The sequence below is a fragment of the Salvia splendens genome, chromosome 13 (genome assembly GCF_004379255.2).
Source record: "Salvia splendens isolate huo1 chromosome 13, SspV2, whole genome shotgun sequence".
NCBI lineage: Eukaryota > Viridiplantae > Streptophyta > Magnoliopsida > Lamiales > Lamiaceae > Salvia > Salvia splendens.
The window spans coordinates 26,035,509-26,056,997 of record NC_056044.1 but is presented as its reverse complement, the minus strand read 5'-3'; the positions used below and the strand labels follow the sequence as shown (position 1 = coordinate 26,056,997).

General features: G+C 39.7%; 3 protein-coding genes and 1 long non-coding RNA gene across 5 annotated transcripts; 2 read left to right on the top strand and 2 right to left on the bottom strand.

Annotated features, from left to right (window-relative positions):
* The first annotated feature begins 634 nt into the window (after nucleotides 1–634).
* On the top strand, nucleotides 635–2,616 carry LOC121762886 (heme-binding-like protein At3g10130, chloroplastic). The gene is made up of 8 exons (XM_042158902.1): nucleotides 635–935; nucleotides 1,051–1,140; nucleotides 1,258–1,328; nucleotides 1,575–1,676; nucleotides 1,755–1,865; nucleotides 2,009–2,144; nucleotides 2,234–2,343; nucleotides 2,416–2,616. The coding sequence occupies exons 1-8, from the start codon at nucleotides 749–751 to the stop codon at nucleotides 2,485–2,487; spliced, it is 879 nt and encodes a 292-aa protein (XP_042014836.1). The 5' UTR covers nucleotides 635–748; the 3' UTR covers nucleotides 2,488–2,616.
* Nucleotides 2,617–2,915: 299 nt separating this feature from the next.
* LOC121760784 (pentatricopeptide repeat-containing protein At3g46790, chloroplastic-like) lies at nucleotides 2,916–3,665 on the bottom strand. Its single transcript, XM_042156402.1, has one exon. It carries the CDS (start codon nucleotides 3,663–3,665, stop codon nucleotides 2,916–2,918), a length of 750 nt encoding a protein of 249 aa, XP_042012336.1.
* Nucleotides 3,666–7,270: 3,605 nt separating this feature from the next.
* LOC121761468 (myb-related protein 2-like) lies at nucleotides 7,271–11,479 on the bottom strand. Of its 2 annotated transcripts, XM_042157115.1 has the most exons (7): nucleotides 9,664–11,478; nucleotides 9,365–9,583; nucleotides 9,217–9,293; nucleotides 8,977–9,034; nucleotides 8,802–8,874; nucleotides 8,644–8,713; nucleotides 7,271–8,237 (listed from the first exon to the last, which is right to left on the bottom strand). In XM_042157115.1, exons 2-7 carry the CDS (start codon nucleotides 9,573–9,575, stop codon nucleotides 7,491–7,493), a joined length of 1,236 nt encoding a protein of 411 aa, XP_042013049.1. In that variant the 5' UTR covers nucleotides 9,576–9,583; nucleotides 9,664–11,478; the 3' UTR covers nucleotides 7,271–7,490. The 2 variants fall into 2 exon arrangements, with proteins under 2 accessions (XP_042013049.1, XP_042013048.1); XM_042157114.1 differs by having other exon boundaries at nucleotides 9,365–11,479.
* Nucleotides 10,204–11,905, top strand: LOC121761469. Its single transcript, XR_006041992.1, has 2 exons — nucleotides 10,204–10,340; nucleotides 11,493–11,905. It is a non-coding gene; the product is annotated as an uncharacterized LOC121761469 (long non-coding RNA).
* The last annotated feature ends 9,584 nt before the right edge of the window (nucleotides 11,906–21,489 follow it).

Below are 21,489 nucleotides of genomic sequence, written 5' to 3'. Positions count from 1 at the left end.
TTTGAATGTTGGTGATCTTCTACAGCAACTGAAGTGGGAGAATTATAACCAATAATCTTGGATTATGGAGGAAAATCAATCTCATTTTGTTAATGGTAGTATTAAAATACTAGTAGTTGTCCAAAGAAAAACATTATATTCCGTTTGAACATTATGTCACCATTCGTCTATCAAGATTTATTTGATATTTCCTCTTCACCATGGGTTTTACTCTATTATTTATTTGCTGAGGATATCACATACACTACAAAACATCGAAATCATATGAATGTTTCACTTTCTAAATATCGGCCTTATTCCAAAAAAATAAACGTCAAAATTTGGAGTCATATTTGTATTTTATATACACAAAATATAAGAGTTAGTTTTTGCTAAAAAAAAGAAATGTGAAGTACATCATTTACTTTGTTTGTCATGTTCCAAAATGAAAAAGGCAGAGGGAGTAACGTTTATATTTTTGTAATACGATGGTCACTTTTTTGTTGGAGGAATAAAAAAGAGGATGAGTAAAATGTGCATTAATAATTATCTATGATTTGGATATTTTATTTCATAGTTATATTTGAATTTTAAACGTAATTGTGAAAGCCTAAATAAGATGGGAAGGAAAAAGGAAATTAACATAAAATTGAAATTGTGGAAGTAAAGATTACTACCACACAACTCAACCGGAAAAACAAACGTGGAAAAACCAGAAAGCTCTGTAATTGTGACACTCCGCTTCCTGAAATTCTCAAAGATCAACAAAATGAATCTACTCAGCCCTTCTTCGATCCCCGCCTTTCAAAACCCAATCCTCAAAACTATGAATTCATATTCACGTCCAATAAATTCGATGGCGAAAACTAACGACAGGGCAGCCACGTCGCCTCTTGAAGCCCGCGTCTCCCTCGTCCTTGCTCTCGCAGCTCAGACTTCTTCACTCTCTCAGCGCTGTAATGAGTTGTTAAATTTGGTGTTAGTTTTTGCAGTTTTCTCAAGGACCCTTGTGAAGACATTTTTGAATTCTGATGTTTGTTGGTGTTTTATTGGTTTCTCGATTGCTCTTAGTGTTGATGGATTTGGCTACGGAGACGGGAAGATACGTGTTCCCGAGTAGGAGGTTCGAGAGCAGGAATTTAGAGGAAGCATTGATGTCTGGTACTCTTTAATTTAGTTGCTGTAACTTTCCAAATTTCATGTTGATCAACACATTTATTGGTTGTTTGTAAATACTACTAGTATGTTTTATTTATTGTATTTCTTGGTTGACTCAAGTGCCGGATATTGAGACCGTGGAATTTAAGGTTTTGAAGCGCAATGAGAGGTACGAAATAAGAGAAGTTGAGGTATGCATTCTTTCCTCTCTAATTTAGTTTGTACTGATATTGTTTTGTGGTGGGATAAGTTCTTTAGTACTCCTGTAGATTGTTTTATTGATATGTTAAACTTATTTCTAATGTTGAGCATATTATTCAAAGTTTGTTATCGAGTTTGAGCATCTTGTATGTTTTACTATAAAATGTGTTCTTTGTTTGCTTTTTGTGATCATCCCCTCTCTGTCTCTGCATTTTGTTCCACGCGGGCCGAATCAGTCTTATTTTATAGCTGAAACAACGATGCCTGGGAAGTACGGGTTTGATTTTGCTGGTGCATCTCGATCTTTCAACGTGTTGGCTGAGTACTTGTTTGGTAAGGTAGTACAAGAAGTGATTCTTACATGACTACCGTTGCTAGTGCTGTCATTTCATGCTCGTTCTCCGTGTTGAATTCAGAACACTAAAGAGAAGTCAATGGAGATGACTACACCAGGTTTTACTCGTCGGGTTGGATCTGAAGCAGAAGGAGAGAAAATGGATATGACTACCCCAGTGATAACCAGAAGAGTAAGTAAGACCTTCTTTACGGAGTAGTACATTTTTCTCGTGGATCATTTATTTATCTGTTTTCTGTTTGAGATACAAAATTAATGTCAAACTTCTTGATGAATTTATCTTGAATAACTTAGTTATGATGGGATTCTGTTTAGGTGGAAGATGAAGATAAGTGGAAGATGTCATTCGTCATGCCCTCAAAGTATGGCTCCGACTTACCATTGCCGAAGGATTCATCTGTGAGTATCAAAGAGGTGCCAAAACGGATCGTTGCAGTTGTTGCGTTTTCAGGTTAGCCTTCCAACTTTGTTTGGAGAATTTGGTTCACACAGAGGTATAGATGATTCAAGAAATAAGGATTCCATTTTGATATGAGCCAGGATTTGTTACTGATGATGAAGTTGCACGTCGCGAATCAAGGCTGTGGGAGCTACTGAAGAAAGACCAGGAATACAGAGTGAAAGATGGCGCCTCTGTAGAAGTTGCACAGGTAATTTTGTAGTTGAAGCAGGCAAATAAATCCATGGTACTAATCATACTAGTATATCTTTGTGGTGTGCAGTACAACCCGCCTTTCGCACTCCTATTCAATCGCCGTAATGAAATTGCTCTTGAAGTTGAGAAGCAAGCTTAGCTTCAGTTTTCACAAAGCCTACTGCTCATTTTTGCATCAATGTACGGCTACTACAAATAAATACTAGTATATTGATATCATGATTACATACCTTTAATGAGCTTGTGCTATGCAAATCTTGATTAGTTATGCACCTTTAAGTCACTCAAAAAACCTTCCATTTTACTGCAGCAACTGTTTCTTTTCTTAACTGCTAACGCCTTTTTATCATGCTTTTCTAACAATCAAATACTAAATGACCAAAAACACAATCAAATTCCTAAACCCTAAAACTACGGCAGGTTATTCGGTCGGTTCGGTAGCCGACAACACGGTTAACCGAGCATAAAAGTAACCGAGATTGAAGCACCGGAACCGAAACTGAATTGGCCTCGGTTCCGGTTAACCGAACCGGAACCGAATTAAAAAAAAATTATGCAGTTCATTGCCTATTTCTCACTGTGCCCCAACAGCACCCACTGCTTCTCCTCCGTATCAAGCTCGTACAACACCGATTTCGTCTCCGGCACGTACCCCTGCTCCATCATCTGCTCCGACAGCTTCACCACCAAAGCATGGACCAACTCGATTTGAGGATTCACCTCGTCCACAGACCTAATCGAGTACACCCTTTTCTTCGCTTCAATCCAGCAGCATCCCGGTACCTTCTGCAGCGCCTTCTCTTCCAACACCTTCTTCACTCTCTTCACCCCGTCCCACATCTTTGCCTCCGCGTATATCTCAGCAAGAAGCACATAGTTCCCTGCATTCGTGGGCTCGAGCTCAAACAGCATCCTGCTAGCCCTCTCTGCAAGCTCCACGTTGCAATGAATCATGCACGATCCGTGGAGAGCACCCCACACCATCGCCCCTGGCTCATCTCGCATATCGGCTATGATCCGAGCGTCTTCCTTTAGTCTATTAGCTCTGCCAAGAAGATCCACAATGCAAGCGTAATGCTCCACGCTAGGGCGAATCCCATGCTCTCTCCTCATCGAATGAAACAACGATTTTCCCTCATCAACGAGTCCAGAATGGCTGCAAGCTCCCAACACACTGATTAACGTTATTGGAGTAGGCGATACACCTCGTTTCACCATCTCCTGAAAGGTCGCAAGCGCCTTTGATCCGTGCCCGTGAACTGCATAGCTTAAAATCATGGAATTCCAAGAAACAACATCCCTCTTATCCATCTGCATAGCTTTAAATGAGTAATTCGGTTCCAATCGGTAAGAACCAATTGGAACCGAACCGATAACCGAGTAGATTCCTTAATTTTGGAACCGAGAAGTGTGATATTCGGTTTCGGTCATCGGTTAACCGACTAACTGAATTACCTGCCCTTACTCCACAATTAATGTAATTTGAGAGTGATTTGACTTTGCAAATATAAAAGAAGGGGTAATATAGTAAAGAAATAATGGTTGATAAGAAAACCGATTTAAAATTAAAGAGTATTTTGTTTTATATTAATTTATCTTTATTCTTAATTTATTATGTCGACTTCTTCCCCAAACCACAGATACAATCTATGTTATCGATCCTCCATTTATTTATTCCATTCATTCTCTGAGCCGAATCGTTCAAACTCCATTTTCAATCTATTTTCTGGAAGATTGTATCAGGAAAATTGTGACGCCTTCACGTACGACTATGAAGTTGATTCTCGTAGTCGACTGATGCATTTATTCTGGTGTGATCCTATTGCTAAGAAGAATTTCATGCAATTTGGTGACATTGTCTCATTTGACACTACGTACTCAACTAATAGGTAAATGTTGTCCACTTAAAATTGCTGCATTTTTCTGTTATGCTATGATTTGAGTTTATTATGACCTATTAGCATGCTAGATCAATATCCACTTGTAAATGATTTAATCCTTTGTTATGTTTCTGTGAAGGTACTCTATGATTTTTGCTCCGTTCACTGGGAAGGACAACCATGGGCACGCATTGTCCTTTGGAGCTGGTTTGCTTTATAGTGAGAGCGCAGACTCATTCTCTTGGCTATTCAAGCAGTTTGTCAAGTGCATGGACATAGCTCCCAAGTTGATAATTACTGATCAAGACTTGGGCATGAAAGTTGCTGTTGAAAAAGTTCTTGTGAATACACGTCACAGATGGTATATGTGGCACATCATGGCAAAAGTAGCTGAAAAGGTTCCTAAGTCACTTCTGGGTAATTCTGAATTTAAAAAGGATTTGAATTCATGAGTTTGGTCTGAGTTGATTGAACCCACCGAGTTTGAAGACAAGTGGAAGACTGTTATGGAGACATATGAACTTGAAGGCGCTGAATGGTTCGTTTCTATGTTCGAATCAAGAAAGTTTTGGGTTCGTGCATACTTTAGGGACTTCCCTAACGGTTCTTTGATAAAGACGACTTCTGTTTCGGAATCTCAGAACAGTTTTTTCAAGAGATATACTCAGTCCAGGGCTAACCTTGTTGTGTTTTTAATGAATTTCAACAATGATGTTGATGCCCAACGAAACCACTCCGCAAAAGCTGGATTATATGGATTCTAATATTACCGCAAAGATGAAAACAGAGTGGTCTCTTGAGAAGCATGCATCTACAATATTCACAGATGGTGCATTCAAGGAAATTCAAGAACAGATACTGGAGGCTTATAACCACTGCAGCCTTGTATCAATATCAAATTATTCAAGTCCAGAGGTTTACAAGGTTTTGGATCAATTTTCAAACACATGGACTGTCACATTCTCTATGGAGGATTCTGTGTGTCAATGTGGTTGTAAGATGTTTTCTAGGACTGGTCTTGTATGCTGACACATCTTCCTTGTGTCGAAGAATAAAAAGATGCGCTTGATTCCGGAGAATCTGGTTGGAGGTCGATGGTTGAAATCTCCTCTGGTTAAGGCTGTGCCGTCCAATGCCAAGATGTAGCAACATATGTTTATGTTAATGAGACGCATGGCGATTATGCGTCTTTTATAAAGACGCATGAGGGTCATGCGTCTCTGTTTTTTTTCATTCTTTTTAAACGATGCATGAGGGTCATGCGTCTTAGGTAGAGACGCATCTCCCTCATGCGTCTTTTATTTTTTTAAAATTTCACGGACGACGCATGAGCGTCATTCTTCTTAGGGAGAGACGCATGAGGCTCATGCGTCTCTAACTTGCTAAAATCAGTGCCCAGCGAGGCAGAATAGGCAGAATTTGCCCGAGAAAGAGAGGAAGACAAAACTTGGCGATTCCCTTCATATTTCGGTATGTTTCCTTCAATCTTTCAACATTGTTCCCTTATTTGTTGTTTATTTGCATATTATTAGGGTTTTTGATAAATTTATTTTAAACTTACTAAATTAGGGTTTATTGAAAAAATTGTCTTTAATTGTTGTTGGTTTGTATATATATTAATGCATAAATCATGCAAGTATTCGTGAGTTTATATTGGGGTGGTAGAATAACACATCAATAACTATACAATAGAATGAATTTAACCACTAAACTCCATTACAATTAACTACACAACAAAAAATCGGCCAAAATTGAGCAATTTGTTATAAACCCTAATTTACAAAAATTAGGGGAAATCTAACAAACTATGCAAATTAACAACAAATAAGAAAGGAATGTTGAAGGATTGAACGAAACTTACTGGAACACAAGGGGAAATCGTCGGATTCGCCGGATTTGCCCAGGAAAATTCGCCAAATTCGCCTTAGACTCTTTCTACCGCGTTTGAATGAGCCTTCTGCCTCTCGGTCGACCGATTTAATTCGAATTAAAGACGCATGAGCATCATGCGTCTCTCCCTAAGACGCATGACGCTCATGCGTCGTCCGTGAAATTTTAAAAAAAATAAGAGACGCATGAGGGAGATGCGTCTCTACCTAAGACGCATGACCCTTATGCGTCGTTAAAAAAATGAAAAAAAAAGAGAGACGCATGATCCTCATGCGTCATTATGAAAGACGCATTATCGTCATGCGTCTCATTAAAAGGAGACACATGAGGGTCATGCGTCTCTCCTTAAATTGTAACAAAAAAAAGTCTAGTACAAGCACGGAATTATATCTCTAGTCTAGAACAAAATAAGAAAAAACCCTCAAAACGCAAAAATGGGGGGATTTGCGATGGGTTTTGGAGCATGGTTGAAGGTGATTTCTTCCCTCAATTTTGAGTTTTCCAATACCGTTGGAGATGCCTTAAAGGCTGTGTCGCGAAAGACACAACGACAGAAGAATGATAAGATACATTCAAAGCTTACACATGATTTTCATGAATCCAATTGAAGAAGATGGTCTCCGTATTTATACTCCTCAGATGTGCCTTCTCTCTCATTTCTATTTGAGCTGACGTGGCATATAAATTGCTATTCCTAGCTGAGTGCTTTTCTTTTCCTTCTACCTTTTGCGATCGTAACAAATGCATTATGTGAAATCCAAATGCGTCTTATGATTTCTCGGAAGTAAAAACAAAAGTCTCCCAAACACAGAATTTGTTCCTTATTTATATTCGTCCACTTCGAGAAAAAGCCGTGATATAATCGACTATTTTTGAAGTTTATGAAAAAAAATAACCAAAGTGGGTGATTTCATTTTTCTGTTTTCTTCATTCATAGAATTATTATGATCTTCACTAATCGAAGTCCATCACTGCCGCGGTAAATAATCGGTATCCCGGTATCACAGTAAATTGAGGTAATTTGAGCAATTACTGATTGTATTTGTTTATGATACGCTTTTTTATTGTTGAAGCACTAAATTCTTTGAAATAATTATTTTCGATCCATGAGCCTTGCGCATTTTATTGGTGTTTGAAAGAGAGAGAGTAGAGTTCATTTTCATTAGAGAAACAGAGTATGATGGTGATGTATTTGGAATCACTGCTGAAAAAAATTGTTTACATACACCTCGATATATGACATTGTTCGAGACAATCAGGAGAATCTGTTTTATGTTTTCTGTTTTCTTCTATTTGAACTGGTAAATGATCATTTCCCATAACAAAATGGAGCCAGATGCCTCTTCAATGTAGATTTTATATTGTTTGTCTCTCAATTCCAGCTAAAACCATTTAAATCAAGCTGCTTGTAGCTTGAATCAACATCCTTTTCACAGTTCATGTTAAGATCCAATTTTGCTGGGAAGAAAGGTAGTTTTGATTCTGAGGAAGACTTCTGCCTATCTGGTTTCATTGCGTTCTTCCCTAAACATTTGGTATCTGTTTCTGCTCCATTGATCCTTTCCTTTGGATTGTTCCCATTAACATCCCATTTACCATTTTGAAGGCCGATGCTCATCGATAAATTACTGGGATTCATTTCTGTAACAAATGTGTTGTCCACATTGTCATTTCCCGTTGAAAGATATTTACCACCATATTTCAGGTTCTCATGCCCTCTATGCTCCATCTTTTGTAGACCGGTATCTTTCTCGTCAGTCATCTGCTCTATAGGTGCTCTAGAATTCATCGGTTTTAAACCCAAAGAGTTGTCGTACAGCTCATGGTCCCTTATGGTACCTTCGCATGAGGTCAAGCAGCTGTCACCCGAACAATCTTTTGGCTGTGTGGTTTGTGCTTGCTGCTGCAGACACAGGTCTGAGAGGTCGTTTATTCTTGAAAATGTAGAGTTCAGGCACTGGTTTGATACTTGTGAGACCAACTCTGATAATTGGACCTTGGCTGCCTCCAGACCAAGTGTTCCAACGTTTTGTCTTCCGAGTGATTCCTGTGCTTTTTCTAGTACAGATTGCAAGTATTTGCCTTGAGCCTCTATACGCATCTGCAGATGGCGTTGTACCTGTGAAAATAGAGTAACCGTTAACCACTGTTACCAACATCAGGATTATTTTGAATTTTCATGATCACTTCCGAAAATGTGATCATTAGTACTTTGAAGGAACTAGACTTGAAATTGTTGAGCTAGAGGCTTATTATATAAAAGATGCTGTTTTTCGGACATTACTCTACCAAATGATTTATATAGTACTCATCAAGCAACTTTTCTTTCCTTATCTTCTTAAATAGTATGTATGTAGTCTGTATATATTATTAACATTAGTTTATTCTTCCAATCGTTAACTTTGTCTTGTGCAGTACTTACAGATTTGCAGTAGTAATTTACAATTTATTTTTGTTAGCGCAACTATGTGAAGGGGAAACAGGTACTATTAGCTAATTGAATTGAATATTTTTAAGTTGTTTACCTCCAGCTGTTCATGTAGTCTTTGTTGCACTTCAATTTGCATCTGTATTGCTTCATCCAATTGTACGTTTCTAGTGTGAGATATACAAAATTAATGCTAGACAAAATGTACATATGGAATCAAAATAAATCCGTATCCTTAGATTTTCCAGTTCATACCTTGTTGCTTGGTTTGAAATGTTGTGATTGGGCACGTGAGGTCCATTTACCTCAGGTAGTCTGTCTGCTTTGGCTGCAAATCAGTTATCAGCAAGGTAAGCACAATATATAAGTAACTTGTGCGTGACCATTATCCATATAGGTTCAGTTTATTGTAAATCATAGGATTCCTTACCAGCTTTATTGCTCCCACTATTAGCTTGCTGGTGGAGGTTCTTGCTCAATCTGTACTTCTGCATGAAATGAGCATCCAGTTCTTACATTTATTACATGCTTGTAGCAGAAATGAAGTATGAAATCAGTCTTATAGACAATTTAATTCAAGGTTCTGTCCATCTTTATGTGGATACCATTCTTTGATGATTTTGTTAACATAAACGGTAATATAGATAGGTCTATTTTTGTTGAAATATACCTGAAGGTGACTCTTCAAGTGATATAAGGTCAATCCCGGGATGCCCATAAGTTTCAAAACAGACTTTGGTGTAGCTTCTGCAAGAATAATATATTAGCCAAACACAGGACAATGTAATATGATATCCAGAAATTGGATTCATGCTTACTTTCTGCCCCTCCCAATTGGTTCACTGCTTCGGTGAACCGTTCGTGGAGGTCTAGAGTCCATTTCAGTCTTGGCTTAGCATCACTTGAAAGTACAAGACCAGAATCTCCTGTCACAGTCACACCTTGAAGGAACATGCATCTTTCCGATGGAATGGACATCCTCGAGGAAGGATGAACATTCTTTTCTTGGTGGTGGCGACGGTGATACATTGTATTATCTTTGATATGACAATTCACAAGCATTAGTTTCAGGTGCAGATAGTGGAAGGATTATATCAGGATCAGGAGATCATCATACCTGAAAAGGACAATTTTCTGGACAGTAAGATTATGCTATCTGATACTTGGTAAAGCTTTCTGTCCTGCTCTTATCTGTTACTTGATCGATTTTTACGGACTTGAAATGTAGCCGAGGGATGTCTTATAAGCTTACTTGGTTGAATGGGGAGGGGGGGTGTTCGGAGTGCGATACAAGTGAGGAATAGAATCTTTGGCAGGGGTAAAAGAATATCAGATGCAATCCAATCTTTGTAATGACTAGAACTAAAATCTTGTCCTTCCGTTTCCACGCATCTATGGTCCCCAACTCCCCTTTTCCGATATCTGACAGCACTACACATTTAAAATTCCTTACACGGTTAACACTATGGCCATGTTAGAAATGCATTATCCTGTGATAGGTACAAATAGATCCACCTGAGTCTTTCTTATTGGTTCATTCATACTTGTCATCTGCAAAGTTTTCGAACCTTATTCCAGGAATGTATGGTGGAATTCTTTTCCATCTGATGGGCATTTGAGGAATCCCACTATCTACGATGTCCTGAAACAATACTAGTCATTTTTTTTAATGGAAGATTCTGTTGACAAAAGCTTCCAGTTAGCATCTTTGCTACAATTCTTCTCAAGGGGACAAATAATTAACAATCCAGTGACTTGATGCTCCTTGTTGAACTCTTTCAAGTCCAGATTTGGGTAAGAAATTCATTTCTTTTCCTCTTTGCCTGTCACAGGATATAACAGTTAAGGAAGCATGCGAAGGTTCAATCATACATAAAACTTAGTTTATATGTTTAACTTGACAAAAATAGTAACTTAGCCATCTGGTGTGCGTAGACTTCGAGACACGTATATAAAACGAGTTTGTCTTGAAGATTATAAATACACCATCCGTCCCAGAAGAGTATGCAGTCTTTCATTTTTAGTCCGTTTCACAAGAGCGTGCACTTTCTAATTATGGAAACTCTTCTCTCTATTGAGGTGGACTCATTCTCCATTAACGATATTTTAATTACTTTTTCTTTCTATCTCTCTCTTACTTCACCAATTGTGCATTAAAACTCGTGTCCAACCAAAAGTGCATATTTTTATGGGACGGATGGAGTATTTAATTGCTACCTCACTCATTCATCCACTTAGATGGAGATGGGAGATTCTTCTTGTTTCTTCTTTAAAAGTAAATGGATTTGGGTATATCTTTCTTGCAAAATCAATTCTATAAATTATAGCAAGTGTTATTAAATCTAATCTAGTTCATCAAGTCATAAAAGTGGGAAAAATGCTTGTTTGAAGGCCAAGAATAGCATAAAGAACACATTCTTTTTTATGTCTCCTTTAGTAAGTATGGTACTTATTTATCATGGACTTAATTCCCAAATAGATCTTTTAATTGGCACAAGGAATTTGGTGCACTTCAGTGGGCCCTTCGGAAAAGAGAAGGGGTTGTACTTACATTTATACTTGCATTGGCTGTAGCCTTGAAACATGACTAATCACAAACAAAAGATTACCAGTTATTTGCTTTACTGTTTTGCAAGTGTAATTTCAGCCACCAGACTAATATTTGTTGTCTAAGTATTTATTACTACTTTTTTTTTTTGGCATTTCTTTGAGAACAATACTTCCTGTTTAATAGTCAACGAGCTAATCTATGCCATGTAAATAACATTCATCTTCTTTGTGTGTGGATGTTCCAATCGAGCTGCAGCTTTCACTTTTACCATAATGTTCTAAATTAAAGTGGTTCTTGCATCCATGTACAATTTATCCACTTTAAAATTGGGTTGTTCTGTCTGGTACCTCCACTTTCTTTTTATGGACTTTAATCTTTCATTCGTTCAATGACAGGAACCTATGCATCGTGCTGATTGGCCGCGGCTACACGTGTTTGCATAATTGTATTGGCTGAAACGAAACTGGAATGATAAAAATGACTATGGGATGCTATGCTACTATTCGGTGCAGGAAAGTTTGAGATTCGAAGGGAATGGAATATCGGAATATTAACCAAAGTAAAGGTGACAAGCCAGATTCCCAAGTCAAGAATGTTGCTTATTCTTTCCTGCTCAGGGCCACAAAAAATGGGTTCCTTCCTTTCCGTTTCCATTCTTTATTCTCTATTTCGGATTCCTCATTTTTTGCTACATTATTACCTGATAAGCAGAGTTTCTTTTTTTTTTCACAACACGAATGATCATATTTCAAAATCTTCTCTCCATCTTTTAGTTTAAGTGTGAAAAGGCCTTCAAATGATTATATTAGTATTGGTTGCTATGATTCTTGTGTTATGGCCTAGGTTCCTAGTATTCCTTATCGATTGATAATACCAGTGGCATATTATCATCAAAGCATCCGATCTTGCAAGTATCTACATAATTTTGCAACTTTTATATGGAAAGTGACTGTAGATTTTTAGCAGCTTAGTATAGGAGTCAATGAATTTGGAGTTATAAATATTTTAATTCAGGTCACCTATATGGAGTAATTAATTTGCTTAGGATTATTTATTTTTTTGGAGAGAAAATTTGTTAGATTAGTACTAAGATGAAAATAAAGATGGTGCTAAACAAAATGTTGGCCGATTGGAATGTTCTTTGAACAATTAAAGGGCATTTAAAGGTGTTCGAATGTTAATGCAAATTGAGGTTAGTTGGGATCAAATATTTGAGAAAAAAGTTTGAGATTTGTTGTTGGACTCGTGGAAGAGCATATCTGCATATGCTCGTTCTAATGAATATCATTGTTCTTCATGTTTCGTAAATCATAATCTCACTCTTCATCTTAATCACAAATACTATACTAAACTTCTTTCCATATAAACGTCCGCATCTAGTAGCTTACATTAGGGACTAATTAGCTATTAATTAGAATTTAGTTCTCTCCATTATAATTCAATTGAACTCCTAGTTTGAGTTTATTTAAATCCTAATTAAGGTGTGAGTAACATTGAAGTGGTCACATCAATAATATGCCAATGAGAGAAATGAAAATAGGTAAAAAGAACATTGTCTTTGTTGGGTACTATTGACATATTGCCATATTGGCTCTTTCACCACACCTCCCTGCACTGAAAACGTTAAATGCTACATTCTTCATTCTTGCTATGGTAAAAATTATATTTAAATTTGTAGTGACTATTTGATGGCTTATCTCTATATGACAGTGTAGAAAGGGACTTCAGGGAATTCTCAATTGTTATTCACTTCTTCTCATTGATTTCCATGCCTCTTTAAAGGCCTCCACATATACAAATAAGGTAAGATATTCTCCTAATCATAATCTTCTATACAAGGAAGAAATCAATTCCTAATCTCTCAAATTAATGTGATTACAGGAAATCAGCTCCGAGATCTTCTCCCCTCTATCACGGGATCTTCCAACGGGATCTTCCAACATCTTCCAACACTCCCCCTCAAGTTAAGTAATGGGATCACCAATACTTAACTTGTCCAATACATCTCGAAATGAGTGAGAGCTTACTGTCTTTGTCAAGATGTCCGCTAGTTGATCTTTTGACTTGACGTAGGGCAACTCGACTACCTTTGCATCAATTGTGTCCTTTATGAAGTGTCGATCTACTTCCACATGTTTGGTCCGATCGTGCTGTACTGGATTTTCGGAGATACTAATAGCCGCCTTATTATCACATAACAATCGACAAGGCTGGGTGGACTTAAGGTCAAGTTCTGTCATGAGTCTTCTGAGCCACAATACTTCCGTCAGTCCACTTTTGATTCCTCGAAATTCTGCTTCGGCACTTGATAGCGCAACTACCTTCTGTTTTTTACTCCTCCATGTTACCAAATTTCCTCCGACAAGTGTGAAGTACCCTGCTGTTGACTTCCTATCATTAGGATTTCCTGCCCAGTCTGCATCAGTATAACCATGTATTTCCAAGTGCCCATGTTTCTTAAACAGCACTCCATGTCCCGATGTGCCCTTCAAGTATCGCACTATTCTCAACACTGCCTCCCAATGCTCTTCCTGTGGTGCGTGCATGAACTGACTTACTACTCCAACGGCGTAGGCGAGGTCTAGCCTAGTGTGAGATAGGTAGATGAGTTTCCCGACTAACCGTTGATACCTCCCTCGATCCACGAGTTTGGCTCCTTCTCGAATCTGCAGTCCATGATTCTAGACCATTGGCGTGTCTGCCGGTTTGCAGTCTATCATCCCTGTCTCTGCTAGAATATCGAGTATATATTTCCTCTGATTAATAAAGATTCCTTGCTTCGATCGAAGCACTTCAATTCCCAAGAAGTACTTTAGGTGGCCAAGATCCTTCATCTCAAATTCTCTAGACAAATTCTTCCTCAACTGATCGATTTCTTCTTCATCGTCACCAGTGATAATCATATCATCAACATAAATAATAAGGCAAGTGATCTTACCATTTCACCTTTTGAGGAACAGGGTGTGATCTGAGTTGCTTTGACGGTAATCATACTTCTTCATTACTTCAGTGAATCTTCCGAACCATGCTCGGGGGGACTGCTTAAGGCCATACAGTGTTTTCTTGAGCTTGCAGACGTCTCCATCCTGAAAGTCTCCTGTGAATCCAGGTGGTGGAATCATATACACGGGTTTGGTCAGTTCTCCATGTAGAAATGCATTGGTTTCGTCAAATTGATGTAAGGGCCAATCTTTATTAGCCGCTATTGAAAATAATACTCTCACCGTGTTAATCTTGGCTACCGGGGAAAAGGTTTCTGCATAGTCAACTCCATAGGTTTGTGTATAACCCTTTGCGACCAGTCTTGCTTTATATCGATCAATAGATCCGTCGGACCTTCTTTTGATTGTAAATACCCATCTGCATCCCACTGTAGTTGCTCCTTCGGGTAGCTTACTTACTTCCCAAGTCTTGTTCTTCAACAGGGCATCCATCTCTGTAAACATAGCATCCCTCCAATGCTTAGTTTTCCATGCCTCTTCTGCGGTATAGGGAATCTCTTCTTCCTCGTACAAGGCAGTTTCAAAAGCCCTAGCCATTTTGGCTAAGTTTCCCTTGACAAAGTTCGCAACTACATATCGACTTTGCCTTCCTGTTCTTTCTGGGGAGAATCTTTTTGGAGGAATCCCACGAGTGCTTCGTGGTGGGAGGATATAGCGACCTGTGTTCTCATCCAGTGTCGTGTTCTCATCTATGATCTCTGTAACAGTAGATTCAGTAGTAGTATTCTCTGGAGGTGGATCGGGAGTTACCTCATTTGCCTGGGATACCGGTTGAGGAGAGATACTCGAGTGTGGTTGAGTGGACTCTGTAGCGTTTGGGACATGCTCGGTGATAGCGCTAACTTTCTCTGTTGAGTCCTCGTTGGGGGGATTTGGCCCAGGCACAAACCAACTTAGGTAGTCTAATGTTTTGAACGACTCACTCTCCCCCTGACTACTAAGGTTGGTTTGGTAGTAGAACTCAGTTTCCAAAAAGTTGCAATTCATTGTGGTTACCACCTTTTTTGTAGCTGGATCATAACATCTATATCCCCTTTGGTTCATCCCATACCCCACAAACATACATTTGGTGGCACAAGGTGATAATTTGGTTCTTTCATGTTTCGGAATATGAACGTATACGGTACATCCAAAAACTTTGGGCTGAAGATTAAGGTGTTGGGGTAATTTGGTAAGTTTGGAGAGGGTATCGAGGGGAGTTTTTTTGTTTAGGATTTTAGTGGGGAGTCGGTTCATGAGGTAGATTGAGGTGGCAACAGCTTCGGGCCAGAAGTGAGTTGGGACTTTGGATTCTAACATTAAGGCTTGGGTTATTTCGAGGATGGTTCTGTTTTTTCTCTCTGCCACCCCATTTTGTTCTGGTGTGTACGAACAGGATGTTTGATGGATCAGGCCTTTCTGGGTAAAGAAGTCTGTCATTTTTTGGTTCACAAATTCCCTCCCATTGTCGGATCGAAGGGTTTTTATCGTGGTCTGAAACTGGGTTTGGATAAGGTTAAAGAAAAGGATAAATTTGTTAATTACCTCAGATTTGTGTTTCAAAAAATATATCCACGTCATCCTAGTGCAATCATCTACAAATATCACAAAATATCTCAACCCATTCCCCCCAACAATAGGTGCAGGTCCCCACACATCAGCATGAACAAGGGAAAAAACAGATTGCATACGAGTATTTGTGGATTTAAATGATTGTCTGTGGCTCTTGGCCAAAACACAAGTCTCACACGAAAAGTCTTTTGGAATAGAAAGTTTAGGAAAAAGTAAACTAAAATAACCAGGGGAAGGGTGTCCCAGTCGTTGGTGCCAAAGCCAAATCTCCCGTTTCGTGGACCCGTGAGCTAGCATCGCACTGCCTTGTTGAGCTATCTCATCCACGTAGTAGAGTCCCTGGTTCTCAGTGCCACGCCCAAGTATCTTCCTCGTCCGAATATCCTGCAAAATACAGAAGTCGGGATGCATTAGCAAGGTACAGTTCAACTCTTTTGTGACATGGCTTATAGACATCAATCTTTGGGACAAAGTCGGAACATAAAGACAGTTTGATAGTCTCAAGGTTGAGGATATTTCAATAGTACCCGCCCCGGCAACGGTAATTAATTCCCACTAGCAGTCTGTATATAAGTTTTAGTAATATCACTAAAACTAACAAAATCACTTTTATTAGGTATCATGGTGTCGGTGGCCCCACAATCAAATATCCATCCCTTTTTATCATCCCTATTATCCCTCTTTACGGTAAAAGCAGCGGAAATATGATCCAAGGGCTCGAATCTATTTTCCAAGGGAATTGCACTAAATTGCACATTGGTCACATAATCAGGGGGTTTATCATAATAATTTATAAATCGGGGGTCATATTGTGATTTACGGGTAGGTCGGGGGTCTCTATGCAAAAGATGGGGTATGTGGTGTAATTTCATAAAATTTGGGGCTGGCTTATGTGATTTCGGGTAACTATGGGGTGCATAATAGAAAATAGGGTTAGGGTTATCACCCCCTAACCCTTTACCTCCGTCACATGCGCCGCCTCCCTCCCACTTTCGCTCCCCAGCTTTGCCGGCGAAATTCCCTGCGTCGATGACCGCACCGCCGCTCCCTCCTCCGCTGGAGGCTTCCGGCTCTTGTTTTCCCCGTCTGGTTACCGAGTCCCGATTATTTCCAGACCCGGTTTTCATCGCCTCATTCTCGGCGGTGACTCCTACCGCCATCTTAGCCCTCGCCGTTTGCCTTTCCTCCCACCATTCGGGATAACCGTGCAATTGGAAGCACGTTTCTCGGGTGTGCTTTTGCTGTCCGCAGTGAGAACACCAGAGCTTCGATTTATCGATCGGTTTGCTTCCCGGGCGGTGAGCGGCGGTCGGTTGACGCCAGGATCCGTTGCGATTGCTCTGTCGCTGTCCCTGAGCCGCCAATCCTTGGCCAATTTCTTGCGATTCCCCACCGTGGTTCTGGGTGAGTGAGGATTCTGGTGGCCCTAACCTCCGACGTGCCGCCTCCTTCTTAATCCACCCGTAAGCGGTCTCCAGTGGGGGCGGTGTTACTTCTTTGAGAATATCCCGTCGAACACCTTCGTGTTCTTCATTCAATCCCGCCAAGAACCGAAGCAATCGTTTGGTGTTGGTGTAGACTCTGAACTGATTTACTCCTTTTTCGCAGCAATCAACCGGTTGTTTCTGACACCGGTCGATATTAATCCACATTCCGTGGATTTTGCGGTAGTACGTCTCTAGATCCATGTTGCCCTATTTGATTGTGTTTGCTTTGTCCTCCAGATCGTATACGAGATAGAGGTCGGCCTCACTCTCGTATGTGGTGGCTAGGCTGTCCCAGAGAGCCTTCGCCGATTGGTGATGGGCGAAGTCGGCAATAATATCGGTTTCGATATTATCTACAATCCATGAGAACACGATCAGGTCCGTCTCCTCCCAATCGTCGTACTCCCTGCTTCCCGGCAGTGGTTGAGTTGGCTTTCCAGTTATATGGGAGTAGCCTCCCCTGCTCCCAATCGCGACTTTCATCAATCGCGACCATAACGGGTAATTTCCCCCGTTAAGTTTGAACGCTACTGTCACGTTCTTACTTGCTCGAATCTTACTGCTTGATGACTCTAACTCTGTCGGCTTATCTGTTGGTTTCTCGTCTGACATTTTGGTTACTGACTTGGATTTGTTTGCTCACTGGTTTCTTGTTGATTTTGGCCGAGAATGGTATGGGTATGGGGCTGTGATGATCGAATAATCTGAGCCCTAATTTGATTCTGGCTCTGATGCCATGTAGAAAGGGACTTCAGGGAATTCTCAATTGTTATTCACTTCTTCTCATTGATTTACATGCCTCTTTAAAGGCCTCCACATATACAAATAAGGTAAGATATTCTCCTAATCATAATCTTCTATACAAGGAAGAAATCAATTCCTAATCTCTCAAATTAATGTGATTACAGGAAATCAGCTCCGAGATCTTCTCCCCTCTATCACGGGATCTTCCAACGGGATCTTCCAACATCTTCCAACAGACAGGATAACTAATGTTTGCAGGTGAGATCAGTGTCCAAAGCCCTGGTTGATTTGAGATGCAAGACAATGCAAACCTTTCCATATAAAGTTATAATTTCTATTCAAAATATAAGATTTTACCCAAATTTATTACCTTTTGAAGCTTGATCTTTTCCTAACTATAAATAGAAGCTTAGGACTCAGTTTTGGCAAATGACAACTCCATTCCACTGATAGATCCTTGATCTATATGGGTGATAGGGGTAGAGGTCCCCAAACCGAACCGAACCGGCCCGGAGTCGTCACCGGCGGTTCCGAACCGGAACCGGAATCGGCGGCGGCGGTTCGAACTGTGACCGGAACCGCCGGTTCCACCGGGCCGGTTCAGGTTTCAATTTTTCGAAAACTGTAACCGGCGGTTCAAAACCACTGGTTTCACCGGAACCGCCGGTTCCGAACCGGTGGTTCGGCGGTTCCCGACACCTTTTCAGGCCTATTTCGGACCTAACGCTAGGTTTTTCAGAAACCGATCAGGAACCGCTGGTTTTTGTCAGAAAACCGTTGACGAAACCGGCGGTTTCCACCGAAAAACAGGCAGTTTGAACCGAAAACCGGCGGTAAACCGGCGGTTTTGCCGGTTTTCAAAAATTTGAAATTTTGATTTTTTTTTATTTAATCACAATTTTTCCCTATAAATACCCCCATCCTCTTCATTTCTACTCACTTCATTCTTGTGTTCATAAGAATTTCTCTTCTCAATCTCAATTTCTCTATTTTCCATCCTCATTCTCTCAAGTTGTATACGTTATTTGCCCTCATAATTTACTCACGTTGTTCACGTTATCATATTCACACAATCACACTACTCTCTATTCTCCACTTTCAATTTTCATAAATATCATGTCTTCATCTCGTCGTGGTGGTGATCGGGGCAAGGGAATTTCCCAAGATCAAAGTGATACTCGTCGTCGACGTGCCCCTACTAGAGCACAAGTTGCGGAGGAGGTGGGAAGGCGAGCCGCTCTTCGATCGCAAGTAAGTTCTAATATGTTTATGTTTTTTGTTAATTCATTTTTATTAAATTCATAATTTCATTTTTTAACATCTATGTGTCTATCTGTTTTATTTTTGTGTTAGTATTTTTACTTAGTTGTATAATTTTCGTAGGGGGAAGAAGATCGAAATGCGGCCTTGTTACTTTCCCTCGCCGACGACGACCAACAAGGGGGGCATTCACATTCGGCTTCGCAATTCGAATACGATGTGAATCTATCATCGGATGAAGGCGATGATGGATCGCATCAATTCCCCCATTCTAGCGCCAGCCAAGTTGGCGAAAATGATGAAGAGGCCGATGCTCCTCCTCCTTCAGGACGACAAAAGAAGAAGATGCCTCCAAAGTTGAAATCCGATATTTTCACCAAACATTACAAGAAGGTCCCGGTGATAATTTCAAATCCTAATGATCCGACCACTACCGTGGAGACAAATGAGTTCAAAGCATATTGCAACTATTGCGAGAAAGTCTATCCATTTGAAACCGGTGGGGGATATGGTACTCTCCATCGCCATTTGAAGACAAAACACCTCGTGCAATATGGGCATACTATGTCCCAAAGCCAAATAAACTTCCCTGTCGGCTCATCGTCTCAAACAGGTACGCCTCTATTTAAATATGATCTCAAAAATGTTACCGATGCTATGGTAAGATGGGCGGCAATGAAACATTTGCCGTTTAATTTTTTTAATGATAAAAAATATGAAGTTACTATGCAAACCGCTTTTAATGTGGCTACAAAAAGAATTCTACCCTCAACTGCTCAAAGATCTAACAACCGACAATTTTTTGATAAAAAAAGAGAAGTTGGAAAATTTCTATCTAACTTGGGGCACAAAGTTGATATTTGCTCTTATGTGTGGACGGATTCTTTCCAAAGAAATTCTTACATGGGAATTTCATGTCATTTTATAGATAATAGTTGGTCTTTAAATAAACGTTTAATTGGTTTTAGACAATTTCCTTCACCGCACACCGCACAAACAATTGCATATTTAATTATTCAAGTTTTGAATGATTATGATTTATGCAACAAAATATTTTCGGTTGGTTTTGATAACGCAACCGCTAACACTGCAAGTATACCCGATTTAATTGCGGCTTGCTCCCCGGTGATAAGTGGTAAGTATTTTCACCTATGATGTATTTGTCATATTATAAATTTATGTGTACAAGATGTTTTATCTTTATGGCAAAGACATACTCAACCTATTACAACAGCTGTATCCTTGATCCACTGGAAGCCTCAAATTGGCAAGGCGTAGAAGAAGTATTGCCATTCGAAGAAAATAAGGTACACAACTTTTACTTTAGACGTGTCTACTAGATGGAACTCTACATATGATATGTTGCATTCTACATTAGAGCATATAAAATATTTGGTTGATTTTTATAGAACTTTCCTTGTAGATGATTTATATCTAACCTCATCTTGTTGGGATCAAACATGAGTTTATTTAAATTATTCAAAGGTTTTAGAAATGCCACCGTTGAGTTATCGGGTGTGTATTATTGCACATCCGTTCGTGTTTTAGAACATTGCATGTACATATCACTTGGTTTTAAAACTGCAATGAAAAATTCCGCAAATAATCTTGAATTAATGTGTGTTTTATATTACATGGTTGAAAAATGGCTCAAGTATTTCAATGAGATCCCAACGGTTTTCTTGCTTGCAAAAGTTTTGGATCCAAAATGGAGACTAGTTGGTACTTTAAAAATTTTAGAATTTTATTACAACAATTTGACTTCTATTGATCTTGAACCACTCCGAGCTTTGCAATCGAATGACGAGGACGACGAAAACTATATAAACCTAGCCCAAACATTCCAAATAAACCTCCCCCACCTCCCAACCCTCCAAAGAAATTTTGAGTTCGACTTGCGGGCTCTTTTTCACGATTACGAAGTCAAGTACAACAGTACCCACCAAGTGAGACCTAGACCCCCCCATCAAACACATAACTTTGGCTTCTTCCAAGTTGATGATCCCCACGCCCAACCCCAATTGGCGGACCTATACGGCTACAGCAGCGGAGGAAGGACGATAAATTCGGCAAGTGAGTTAGATTTATATTTTGACTCACACTTTTCATTTAATGATGAAGAAGGAGGTCCCGTTCCCCAACAAATCGACGTCCTAGATTGGTGGGGATCACACGAGAAAGATTTTCTCATCCTTGCATCAATGGCCAAAGAGATCTTTTCGGTTCCGGCTTCCACTGTCGCAGTCGAGTCCGCCTTTAGTGTTGGAGGCAACGTCTTGGACGACAAAAGAAGTAGACTCACAGGGCAAAACATGGAAGCCACCATGTTACTTGATGATTGGTGCTCC